Genomic DNA, 13,998 nt, shown 5'->3' on the forward strand with positions numbered 1-13,998 from the left:
GAGCCAATATAAATGAAATCACCAGAGAAGAAAGTCCCAACTGGAAATCTCTTGTCACTAAGTAAAGCATCCAGTACTGGTAATAGTCTATATTTAACGGAGGTATTGGCCAAAGTAGTGTGATTGTAATGCCAAAACAATATAGGCTTTTGCCAAGACTATAGGCTGCTCTCCACGAATTGACTGCAGTGCCCTTTTGCTGGAGATAACACTTACACTTACATGGAACATAAATAAATAGAGCTTGTGCTTACATAGAACCTTCACACTTACATTCTAGCAACTTTGATATGAGAAGTACACTGCAACTACAAGAGGAGAAATACAAACACTAAGCCAGCTACCAAACTTTTGAACTATGACAGTTTCCTACCTGTAAGACATATTAGTGCAAGAGTTGTAGGAGTAAATAACCAATCTATAGTTTGACTTAAGGCCCACTTCACATGATGGAATCCATACCTGACACTGGTTTATTGATCAAGAAAAAGAAATTACACAGACCATGGTTCTGGGGGAAAAGCAAATACTGCATTCTACTAAAAGTAATAAAATGACCATTGACACCATTCTGCTATACTCATAGACCAGTATCTTGTTCAGCCATCATGAAAAAAAGTCATCCTGCATCTGATGGAGACAAATTCAGAGACCCATAGAGAAAATAGACAGTCAGTGAGAGACCTCAGAATATGCCCTTCAGACTCTTCAGTAATTCAGCCAGAAGAGTATAAGAGCCAGAAAGGATAGAGGATATCAAAGAAGAAAGCATTATAAATTAAGAGGACTGAAGAATATATAAGCTGTGAGAGACTGAGGCAGCATGCAAAAGGAATTTAATGTTATCCCTAGCCCTATCTCTAATTGATAAGTGCTTGCAAATGAAAATGTAGTTTTCTCCAAGGTGCACTCATTTTATCCAATGAACTACACTTAATTGTACTTTTAAGCATACATTCCAAAAGGTAGATGGCCAAAAATTTCACTCACTGGCACGTTTGGATTTCCATGTCCTGTAATTCTGGTATGCATTTTAAAAATTTTATCACATTTCTCATTTTAATTTGCTGAAGAGTTTTTTCCTAGTTTTAAAGCTACATGGACCCTCTGTGTGTACTACTGTTTCATGTTTAATATTTTATGAAATTTCTGCATGTGTGAACAAGTCTACATATTTTCCCCCCTTGAGCTCTTTTTCTTTTGTTGGTCTTTTATAATAAGATGTGATTGTTTTTGTAGTTTCTCTATTTTACTTTCTTATTATACATTATAGCCCTTCTTGTTTTATATGAGGGTAAATTTAAACAGGATAGAAGGGGACATGGGAAAGAATTGCCAGGATTAGAGGAAGGGAAAACTTTAATCAGGGTGAATATATGAGTAAAGTGACTATTTTGAAAAGAAAAAAAGGAGGAGGAGGAGCAAGAAGAAAAGCAGGAGGAGGACGAAGAGATGAAGTTGAAGATGATTATGAACAACAAGAATAAAGAAACAACAACAACTGGATAATTGCATCAAAAGAAATGTTAAATAGCCATGCACAAAAGATCCAGAATATCTAAAAAGTGCAAAAAAATAATTTATGAATAATAGAAATAGAGGAAGAAGACAAAACTCACATCAAAATCCCTGAAATATTTTCAGCAAAATAATAGAATATATCCTTAACCTAATGAAGACGGGGTAGCCTATAAAAGTACAAAAAGTATAGAAAACAACAAAGCATACCAGAAAAGAAATTGTGCTCAGCATATAAAATCAAAACCCTAAATGTAAAGAAAATTATATTAAACAAAGAAGGTATATTAAAAGTTGCAAGTTGAAAAGACTAAGTTGCATATAAATTCAGGCTCATTAGAGTAACTCCTGATCTCTCAAGAAAAATTCTAAACCTAGAATGGCTGAGACAAATTGTATATAATCTTTAAGGGATCCTTATTACTATATCCAGTATACTTTCAATAATAAATGGTGAATAAAAATATATTGCACAATTAAACCAAATATGAGCAATATCTCTGTAAAACTCCTTCACTACAGAAGCCAATCAAAGCAAAACTCCTATCTAAAAATGTTAACCACACCCAATAACAGACAAAAAGTGAATAATCCCAAGCATCAAATATAAAGAAGTAAACTCCCCACACCATAACTACAAAATAAAGGGAAATAATAAACATTGTTCATTGAAAACTCTCAACTTGAATGTTCAATTCTCCAATAGAAAGACAGGAACTAACAGAATGGACTAGACAAAAAATGTCCATTCTTCTGCTGCATCTACGGAACACTCTGTACCATCCACATTAGATAGCATTTTTGTGTAAAAGGATGGAAGGAGACTGTAGAAGAAAGTGGACCAAGAAAGAAGTTTAGGGGCGCTTTATTTTATACAGTTCACACACACAAAATACCTAAAATTCTTGAGTCAATTTAAAAGAGAATATATACTGTACACACTGAATGAGGAGTTCTACCATTATCCACATAAAAACAACAGATGACTTGGGCAGGTCCAGCACACATATATACTCATGTTTACTGAAACACAGCTGACTGTGTGCTAAGATAGAATACACCTGATTGTCCTGAATCACATCAGTGCAAAATATTATATTATTCAATTTTTTTATTCATAGAAAACATGTACATTTGTATTTCGAGATTTTAATATAATCACATTTTTTTTTCTCATTTCTCTGTTCCCCACATACAAAATCTCCCATACAGCCCTCTTTTGGTTCTTTCAATTTCAAGTCTTGTGTTTCCAATAACTACTATAACATGTATCATGCATTATGTGTGTGTGTGTGTGCATGTGTGTGAGAGAGAACATTTAACATTTTAAGAAAGGCAATCATTTTACTTTGAAATTGTGGATGAACTAAAAATGTATCATCAAAAATTGTGACCTTAGCTAGACGCAGAAATCAAACATTGTATGACTTCAGTCCTAATTGGGCTAAAAGAAGTCAGTACACTGAAATAAGAACTGAAAAGTCAGTATTAGAGCCTGAACATCAGGGTGTAGTGGCATGACTTGTCAAAGAACACATTTAAGTGACAAGAGGAATAATTTAAAGAAATATCTCAGGGTACATGCATAAGAGCTATTACTAATACCTTACATTGTTTACTTGAGAAATATTCTGTATATATTTTTTTAAATCTCAATAATCAAAATGTTATAATTACTGTGTAAGAAATATTTATTTATATATTATTTATTCTTCCATCAATTTTCCTTCCATTTTCACCCTCCTGAGTTTTGAGTAAACATTCTTTGCTCTTTTGAAAATTCAAGCCACTTTTTCATAAACTATTTTTACACACTTAATATATCAAAATTTGATTTGTAAAATATTTTATAATATTATAATACTAGGAATATATAACAAACCACTGAATTTTATCAAGGGTATTTATTATATACAGGAAAAAGGAAAATGTGAAGAGGTGAAATACTATTCTTTCTAGTTGTTTTTAAGAGACAGTTGCCTGAGTGCAGCCATTTCAGGAAAAAAAACTTATTTTTTTCTTTTTTATTGATTATTACAATTTATTCACTTTGTTTTCTGGCTGTAAGATCTTCCCTCATCTTCCATCAATTACAACCTACCTCCCTCTTCTACCCCTATGCCCCTCTCCTAGTCCACTGATAGGGGAAGTCCTACTTCCCTACCGTCTTATCCTAGCCTATCTTATCAAGTCTTACCAAGAATGGCTGCATCTTCCTCTGTGGCCTGGCAAGGCTGCACCTTCCAGGAGTAGGTTATCAAGGAGCCTGCCACTGAGTTCATGTCAGAGACAGCTGCTGTTACCCTTAATAGGGAACTCACATGGAAACCGAGATACTTATGAGCTACATCTGAGCAGGGGTTCTAGGTGTTCTTCATGCATGGTCCTTGGTTGGAAAAGGACCCCCTGGGCCCATATTTTTTGGCTCAATTGGCCTCCTTGTGGAGGGCCTCTCTCATCCAGGTCTTTCTATCTCCTGAATCTTCCATATTATTCCATGCTCTCTGCCCAAAGTTTGGCTTTGTGACTAACCATCTGCTTCAGTACCCTGCTAGGTAGATTCTTTCAGAGGCCCTCTGTGGTTGGTTCGTGCCCTGTTCCCTGTCTTCTCCCATTACTGATGTCTATCCCATTTGCCTTTCTAAACGAGGATTAATCATCTTCCCTAGGGTTCTTCCTGTTGCTTTAGGACTATAAATTTTAGTATTTTAATCCTACATTATTTGACTAATTCCCACATATAAGTGAGGATATACCATGAGTGTCTTTCTGCTTCTGGATACCTCACTCAGAGTGATCTTTTCTAGTTCAATCCATTTGCCTGCTGATTTCCTTGTTTTTAATTGCTAAATAGTATTGCATTGTATAAATGTGCCACAATTTCTATGTCTATTCCTCGGTTTGGGGACATCTAAGTTGTTTCCAGATTCTGGCTATTATCAGTAAAGCTGTTATGAGTACAGTTGAACAAATGTCCCTGTTGTTTGTTTGATAATCTTCTGAATATATGCCCAGAGTTGGTATAACTGAATATTCTAGTAGTACTATTCATAGTTTTCTGAGAAAGCACCAGATTGATTTCCAAAGTGGTTGTACAAGTTTACATTCCCACCAGCAATGGAGAAGCGTTCCCTTTTCTCCATATCCAGTCCAGCTTGTGTTGCAGATAATGTGATAGTATACATGAATAACCCTAAAAATTCAACCAGGGAACTCCTACAGCTGATAAACAACTTTAGCAAAATGACTGGATACAAAATTAAATTTAAAAAAATCTGAAGCCCTCCTGTATACAGAAGACAAATGAGCTCAGAAAGAAATTAGGGAAACAAAACCCCTTTACAGAAGCCAGAGATAATATAAAGTACATTGGTGTGACTCTAATCAAGCCAGTGAACGACTTGTATGAAAAAAAAGAACTTCAAGGAAGATATCAGAAAATCTCCCATACTCCAGAATTGGTAGGATTAACATAGTAAAAATGGCCACTCTACCAAAAGAAATCAAAAGACTCAATGCAATTCCAATCAAAACACCAGCACAACTCATTACAGACCTCCAAAGAACAATTCTCAGTTTCATATGGAAAAACAAAAAACCCAGAATTGATTTAAAAAAAAATGCCTGCACAATAAATATTTTCTGGAGGTATCTTCATCCACAATCTCAAGTAGTACTATAGGGCAACAGTAATAAAAAATGGCATGGTACTGGCACCTGTACTTTAAATCTTAAAGGGGTGTGCATCTACTCATTAATCATTTTTATTAAATCATATCAAGAAGCTGAGGGGAAAAACAAATATAAGGGAATCAACTGCTGTCTCAGGTTTAGACCTAGTTTGCGGGTGCCCAGACGGCCAATGCTACCTTGGGCTATTGTTTCAGCTCATCAACCTTAAAATATCCCTGGATTTACTATTAATAGTGTACTTTTCTTAACTTTAAATTGTTCTCTAAGATTTTTTACATCAGAGCCAAACATCTTCCCTGACCTTGTGAAACAATCTATTTTTCCAAATTGTTTCTAAGTATAATGGTCATTGCTAACAATCTATATCTATGGCTCATTTCAAGGACAGTGGTTAATTCATTAATCTGCTCCAGTTAACATGTGAAAAGAGATCAAGCATTGTTAATTTTAAATGTCAGTGATATTTCCCAGTGAAGAGCTAGAAGCCTTCTTAAAGTTTTCATACAACTCATGTTATAAGGATTATGGACATCATAAGGGCAACAAGCAGAGATATGCTACATAAGAACACAAATTCATCTGGAAAATCAGTTTTTGGGATTATGCTTCTCCAAGACAAACTCATCATGATTATGCTAACAGGGGAGCCACATTCCATGAGTTCTACAGCTGTTCTGCTGTTGCTCCTGCATGGCGCTTGACAGAACCAGGTAGCCAAAATAGTTTGCCTATATGTGTGTGGGGGGGTAAGGTTATCTCAGGACCTGGGAAGGAGAATTCAGGGTAATGCATGGGCTGTACTAGCCTGGATGGCCAGATAACATGGAAGGACTGAAGGATTTCTGAGAGAAAATGGCAGGTGGGTTTGATTTGATATGTTAACTAGGAAACTCTGCCATTAGTTTCAGGTTTGAATCCTACTTCTATGGTAACATAAACTTCAGAGAGGGAATCATGGTCTCCATTGCATAATGATCTTCAACTGAGCTCATAGGGAAGAAAGGTGACAAAGACAAAGATTCTGTTTTTCTTTTCTTTCTATATATCTTCTTTCTTTTCTTTGAGGGAGGGCAGTTACCCAAACTAGACTCAAATTTTTGCTGTTTTGCTTTGTTTTCTTTACTATATTTTATTTTATCAATTGTTTTTATTTTTCACAATTTATTCACAATTTATTCATTATATATGCTGATTGAAGGTCACTCCCTCAACTCCTACTGGTCCCTCCCTCCACCTTCCCCCATCCCCTTCCCATAGACTACTCAAAAGGAGAGTTCCTCTCGCCTGCCATTCACCCTTACATTATCAGAACAATACTCAGCTATTAAAAACAGAAAAATAAAATTTCTGCTTGTATTTATTTTCCATGGGCCACTGTACTCACCTTAGAAGATTTCATACCATGAAGCTTGCCTGCAACCTTACCTTGAAATAAACAATAAGTATAACTCATTTTAATGAGTCCCATCCCAAGATACTGTTTGATTGACCATCTCAAATCCAGAAACATGTGAAATTTGAAATGCTATGCAGTCTGAAATATTTTATCACAGGCATTTCAGAGAATGTGATTCTCTTGCTACCTGGATGGCTGTTTCCCACCAGCCCAGGAAGGCATGAGGGGCAGAAGATGAGTAGTATAAAGCTTGGAAAGCTCACAAGCATAACATTGGTTAGCCACTCTGGGAACCACTTCAGAAAGTAAGTTCAACTTTAATTCCAGAAAACAGAACACAGTGGCTTGTATCCCTTGGGGAGTACCAGGGATGTTCCAAGCATAGGTGTAGATAATTGTTTAATACTAGGAAATTCAAGAATGCTAGATTTGCATTAAACAGCACATTCCTATTATATGAATAAGAAGAACAAGAACACAGAACCAAATTATCCTATATTTGAAGGGAGGGGAGAGTTATCAGGGATCTGTGTCAAAGGCCATCTATCAAATTTGATTGGTGGTTTCCATGTCTAAAGATACTCTCCAGATGAAGTCAGGCAGAGAAAACACACCCTTGACATGGTTACCCATCTAGGCCAGAAGCAGTCATACATAGAAAAAAAAGTGATTTTTTTCAATAGTACCCCTGGAACAATAGGTAGATGTACACAAAGAAACTTCTACAGGCTACCAATCTTGTGATACTCTCAGAGAATTTCCTGGCTGGTGAAAGTTCATTTCCTACATATTCATCCACTGAACTAACAGTTTCTTGTGTAAAGTGCGGCAATTAAGTTTGATTTTTGTTCCTTGTAATGTATTTTTGTTCCCTAAGATATACTATAGTATGATAAGTTCTGTGTCCTGTCCTTTCTGATTGCACAATGGCAGAAGAAGGCATGCAATACCTTTCTCAGGGGATCACCATGAGTTTCACAGCTTGCCCCAGGGGTGCTGAAAAAGAGGGAAGGGTAGGGAGTCGAGCAACCCCTTCACATCTGTGTAGGGAGGTAATGGCCCTCAACCTTGAAACTATCTAAATGTACTCCATCCTTCAAGAGGTGATGATTAAAACACTCTCTGCTCCCCACTTTATCATGCTCTCGATGCTTTGTTCTTACATATTATGGAAAAATAAATGATGGAGTAGGAAAAAAAAGAAAACACTAAATGTTGAGAATCAGGATTATCAATAAGTCTTCCATAAACACCTTATCATATAATACTGTTGCGTGTAATTCATATTCACTATCCATTGTATTCTTTTAAAAAATGAGTTTATTTACTTTACATTCCAATTTAAGTCTCCCCCCTTTCACTCCCCCATTACTACCCTCCATTCTTATTGCCTCTATTCCCTTTCCCCTTCAGAAAAGTGAGGTCATTTCCATTGAGCTAGTTTTACACTTCTGTTGCATCTCAGTGGACCAAAGTACACAAAGGGCTTTCCACCTTGCTTATAGTCACAGAATTCCTCTCCAGTAAGGATAATTTTATGATGATGATGACGACTCTAGATTTGTGCAAGGCCTCACTATTTTAACATATTCATAAGTTCTCTCAAGTATGAATCCTTTCATGATGATGAAGATTGTACAAATATAGAATGGTTTCACCATGTTAAAAGGACTCATAGGCTTTCTGTCCATTAGGATATCTTTCATGAGTTTGAAGATGATTCTGAAGTGCAAAAGTTTATTCACATTGGATGCAGTGAGACAGCTTCTTTCCAGTATGTGTTCTTTTATGTATTAAGAGATGTTATATGCAAAGGCTTTGCCACATAATTATATTAATATGGTTTCCCTCCAGAATGTGTTGTTGTCTTAGGAGATGATTGTTACATGCAAAGAATTTATCACACTAATTACCCTCACCAGGCTTCTCTCCACTGTGTGTTTTTTCATGTTTTTGGAGACTACTCTGTTGTGCAAGGGCTTTATCATGTTGAGTATACGTATAAGGTTTCTTTCCAGTGTGTTTTCTTTTATGGCTTAAGAGAGTACTGTTTTGTGCAAAGGCTTTACCACACTGATTACATTCATAAGGTTTCTCTCCAGTGTGTGTTCTTTTATGGCTTATGAGAGCACTATTTTGTGCAAAGGCTTTACCACACTGGTTACATTCATAAGGTTTCTCTCCAGTGTGTGTTCTTTTATGGCTTATGAGAGCACTGTTTTGTGCAAAGGCTTTACCGCACTGGTTACATTCATAAGGTTTCTCTCCACTGTGTGTTCTTTTGTGGCTTAATAGAGTACTGTTTTCTGCAAAGGCTTTACCACACTGGTTACATTCATAAGGTTTCTCTCCAGTGTGTGTTCTTTTATGGCTTAAGAGATGACTGTTTTGTGCAAAGGCTTTACCACACTGGTTACATTCATAACGTTTCTCTCCAGTATGTGTTCTTTTATGCCGTATGAGATTATTCTTTTCTGCAAAGGTTTTACCACACTGGTTACATTCATAAGGTTTCTCTCCAGTGTGTGTTCTTTTATGGCTTAAGAGAGTACTGTTTTCTGCAAAGGTTTTACAACAATGGTTACATTCATAAGGTTTCTCTCCAGTGTGTGTTCTTTTATGTCTTATGAGATGACTGTTTCGTGTAAAGGCTTTACCACACTGGTTACATTCATAACGTTTCTCTCCAGTGTGTGTTCTTTTATGCCGTATGAGATTATTCTTTTCTGCAAAGGCTTTACCACACTGGTTACATTCGTAAGGTTTCTCTCCAGTGTGTGTTCTTTTATGCCGTATGAGAAAAGTTGTATACGGGAAGGCTTTACGACATACAGTGCATTTAAAGGGTTTCTCTCCAGTATGACTATATTCATGCCTACAAAGAAAATTGACACATGTGAAAGATTTACCACAGTGATTTCATTACACTAATAAATATATTTATCTATATGAATTAATATCATAATTTGGTCTAATGGTAAAGAAGAATCAAATTTTAAAGTTTTATCACTTTATTTACTTTCACGGTATTCGCCTTCATTATGGGTATTTTTGAAGATCCCTGTGATGGTAAGAGCATTTGTTATGTGGATCACTTTTATAGCATCATTTTTCTATATGAGGTTTTCTCCTATATATGAAGAGTATTGTAAGAATTCAGAGTTTTACCACAGCAATCCCATTCACAAATTTTTGTACTGTATGAATGATACTTCATTTACAATGTGAGCCAAGACAAGCAGAAGTTCCAAATTCCTAGTATTCATAGATATTTTCAGCAATATGTGTTTGCTAATGAATTCTCAGTGAAGTTGCAAAACCAATTAACAGTAACCATTTATCACATTCAGAAAATTTACTCACAGTGGGGACTACTACCAAATCAATTGTTCTTGGAGAAAGACAGGGACACTGCTTCTTTCAATAACCCTATGTTCCTGTGTCTTAGAATCATTTTGACATATGATATACCAGTTTAATTTACAAAAATAATAAAGATTCCCACATTGAATTAAAACTTTTTGTTTTTTGTTCATCATAGACATGTCATATAGGGATTAAGATTTCTCCACAACAATATTCTTGATTCTCATAAGCTGCTCCTTTCACTAAACTTTACAATGTTACTTCACGAAAATGAGTAGCACTGGGTCTACTATGAAACTTTTGCTTATTAGAAGGTTTTGGACACATACTGATCACCAATTCAGTGTGTATACCTCTTACAATATCTGAATAGACAGAATGAGACTAAACAGATTGGCAGTTCAAGTCAGTAGCTGTAATGTCCATATGATTCAAATGTTATTTTTGTTACAACATTATTTTATTTTCTTCTATCTTAGGGGATTGCCTTGTAAACACAAATCAGATACCTGACATTGAAGTACATGGAATTATGAGATTTTAATGATCATCAGTACACTTAAAGTAGTGCTGTTTTTACACTGTTGCTTTTCTTTAAAACTTCCAGGACACAGCCATGTGTGCTGGAACATGCCTTCAATCCCAGCACTTGTGGAGGCAGAAGCAGGCATATCTCTGTGATTTTGAAGTCAGGCTGGTCTAACAAGTAAGTCTAAGAAAATCACAGATACCCAGAAAAAAAATATTTCAAAAACAGAAAATAAAAAGCAGCCAATAAACAAACAAACAAAAAACACCAAACTTCCAGGACACATTAAAATTTAAGATTTACATCTGTGTCAACATGCACATAAAGTTACCTTTTATTACTTGTAGAACTTTGAAAATGTTCTTCAATATCATGGTCATCCCAATTGTAGCCTAAAATATAGTATGAGAAAATATATATTATTGGAAATATCATGTTATTATTAAGGCAAAACTTAAATCACTATGATCTGTGATCCTTAGAACCATGCCTGATTTATTTACCTCATTCCTCCTCATTCTCAATTGGAATAACAGAAGAGGATCAATAACAAAGTAAGAGTTGTCTCTTTATTTTAAAAGTGAAAGAAAAATTGCAGTCTTACCTATAGCAGTGAGGTTTTCACAGGTCTCTAGCATCACATCTTTGTAGAGTTGCTTCTGGGAAGGTTCCAGCAAGGCCCACTCTTCTTGGCTGAATTTTACATGCACATCATTGAAGGTCACTGAATTCTAAAATATGCCATACATTTGTACAACAGAAACAGTGGCAACAATATAAATTTATACTTCATTGTCAATATAATCATATAATTCTACTGCTTCTTCAATTTATTTTCTGACACAGAAGTGTGACTGTTATATAGTTGGGTGCTGTGCGTGATGTGCAGTAGGGGAGATGAAAAAGCCTAAGGGTTAGATTGAAAAAAAAGGCATGCTTCAAAAACCTGTGTTTCATCAGTTGGTAAGACATTAATATAAAGTAGCCATTAGTTGGGTTCTTGAGCAATCTATGAATCATCTTCAGTTACTTGGGTGAGTAGGTCAGGACTCTGTCATGAGACAAGTGGAAGGACAAAACACAGTCATGATATTTTATATAGCAATAAATGAGATGTATTGATCAGGGGACACTGAACAGATGGGTAACATCAGTCAAAAGACAACATGGTACTGAATATTATGTTTTGACCAGGGCTCAGGGATGTGGCATATCAGTATGTGAAGAGGGGGGCTCATATAATTGTGGAAGGGAAAGTGGACTACAGTGAATACATGGATAAAAATAATGTGAGTGGCAAGCAACAACAATCATAGCCAATAACATCATATTTCTGAGTGACCAGACAAAAGAAAAGGAATAGAACACGTGATTATTCTTTGATCATTGTTTTGTATATCCTCCTTACTAAATAATGTAGTCTATAGATTAAAAATAAAGATTAAAACTTTTCTATTAAAAAAGAAGTGTTAATGTTATCACTAAGTCATTTTAGAAGAAAACGGAATAACAAGTTTTAACTGTATCATATCTAAACTTTTTGAAGAGGATATAGCTTTGGAATAGACATGGCAATTAATGTGGACAAAGACAAACAGAGAGAAGAGTGTGAAATAGAGAGACAGAGACATAGAGACAGAGACACAGAGAGAGAGAGAAATTAACAGATGAACAATACTAAGTACAAATCAGAGAAATTTATTAACAGTTACTAACTACAAAAAATGGTGGACAAGCTGGGTGTATTCTGTCATGCCTTCAATTCCATCACTCAGGAGGCAGATGCAGGTGTATCTTATTGAACTGGATGTCAGCATTATCTATTCAAAGAGTTCTAGGACAGCCAGACCTATATAGTAAGACAGAGCCTCCCCTAAAAGTCAATCAAACAAACACAAAATATTGAAAGAACTCAGAGGTCTTTACTGAAGCTTCTACAAGGAGTTATACATTCACTCCTATTGTATATTTATTTTCCAGAAATCTGTACTGCCCCAGCTTAAACTGCAACTGCAATGATATCTTAATAAAAGGGAATGCATGTTTAAACAGGTAAAAATAGAAGACAAAAATATTAGCAGTGTAAATGCTGATCATAAAAGAGCCACATAAGATAGGAGAGATGGCTCAGCAGTAAGGAGCTCTTACTGCTCTTGCAAATAATTGGGCTCAATTGTTAGTGTTTACCTGGGACCCGCTACTTTCAATTGCTATAAGTTCATGAGTTCTGAAGACATCTTCAGACTACTGTGAGGATTAGGCACAGAAGAGATGCATATTCATGCATACAATCAAAATACTTATATTCAGTAAAAACTAAAAATAGATCCCAGATGGCTGGACTGATTTCACACTGTTCTGATAAGATGGGTAGCAGAGACTGCACAGTGACCAATAGTTGGATCTGTGGGCCCCCAAACACCACTGACTGTGTTTCCTAGGTAAGAAGAAAACCAATGATGAGGGAAACAATTGGGTCCAACCTCAGAGAACCCCACTAATCTCTGGGAAAATTTCTTGGATGTTGCAGCAGGAATAAGGTTTTCAAGCAAATGGACCCATGAAGCAAGCAGGAGTAGCTATTCTAATATCTAATAAAACAGACTTTCAACCAAAATTAATTGAAAGGGATGAGAAAGAGGGAATCCAAGATGGCATTGCCAGGAGGAACAGGACAGCAACAGAACAGGAACAGGACAGGAACGGGACAGCAATATTGGTACAGCAACTAAAAGACTGAATTCTGAGCCCTAAAACAACAGCAATCGTGTTTCCCAGGTGAGAGGAAACTCCATGGTGTGGGGATCACTCAGTTCCACTCTCAGGTCACTCAGTGAGAACCCGGAAAATATTCCAGGCTCAGGATACACTTGTGTGTCCTGATCACCTTCCCAGGCCAAACTGTGTGCTCCAGGGCACCAGAGACTGGGAGCCAAGTGTCAAAGAAAAAAAAAAAAAACAGGGAAGAAGAAAGTGGGACTGACCTCAGGTCACCCAGTCTATCCCTGGAAAAGATCCTGCAGACTGGTGGGTGCACAGCTGCCAGCCTTGAGTGGGCCTCCAGTCACTAGACCGGCATGCCCTATTCTCCATCACAGACAGAACTGTGTGCCCCAGGACACTAGAGGATAGGTTTCCCTGTCTGGAGAAAAACCCACAGACAGGGAAAAAGCAGGTCCCAGCTTAGAGCACTCAGCCAACTCCCCACACACACACACTACCACCACCACAAATGGGAACATTCTTGGAAATGTTCGCAGGTTCTTTCCCAGTCACCAGCTTGGTAGCCATCTGGCAAGTGTCTACCCATTCTACACACCATGTCAAAAACCACAGATTAGGTCTTCATGTTGGGAGAAAACCCAAAGGTGGGGAAAACATCTGGCCCTACCTCAGGACACCTAGCTCTGGAAAAGTTTCTGGTTATTCACAGGCTCCAGACTCTAGCCTCCTGCTGCACATGGGAGAGCAGTGCCAAGCTGCCATGGATTACTGC

General features: G+C 36.7%; 1 protein-coding gene and 1 pseudogene across 1 annotated transcript; one reads left to right on the forward strand and one right to left on the reverse strand.

The window, feature by feature from the left end:
- Window positions 1–8,647: 8,647 nt before the first annotated feature.
- LOC132651165 (zinc finger protein ZFP2-like) lies at window positions 8,648–9,391 on the reverse strand (the record flags this gene model as incomplete). The annotated part of the gene is made up of 1 exon (XM_060376438.1): window positions 8,648–9,391. A coding segment is annotated over one exon (744 nt), but the record flags the coding sequence as incomplete, so codon positions are not given.
- A 2,044-nt stretch (window positions 9,392–11,435) lies between these two features.
- On the forward strand, window positions 11,436–11,853 carry LOC132651164 (single-stranded DNA-binding protein, mitochondrial-like; annotated as a pseudogene).
- Window positions 11,854–13,998: the final 2,145 nt, after the last annotated feature.

Source organism: Meriones unguiculatus (assembly GCF_030254825.1).
Source record: "Meriones unguiculatus strain TT.TT164.6M chromosome 13 unlocalized genomic scaffold, Bangor_MerUng_6.1 Chr13_unordered_Scaffold_40, whole genome shotgun sequence".
Classification (NCBI taxonomy): domain Eukaryota; kingdom Metazoa; phylum Chordata; class Mammalia; order Rodentia; family Muridae; genus Meriones; species Meriones unguiculatus.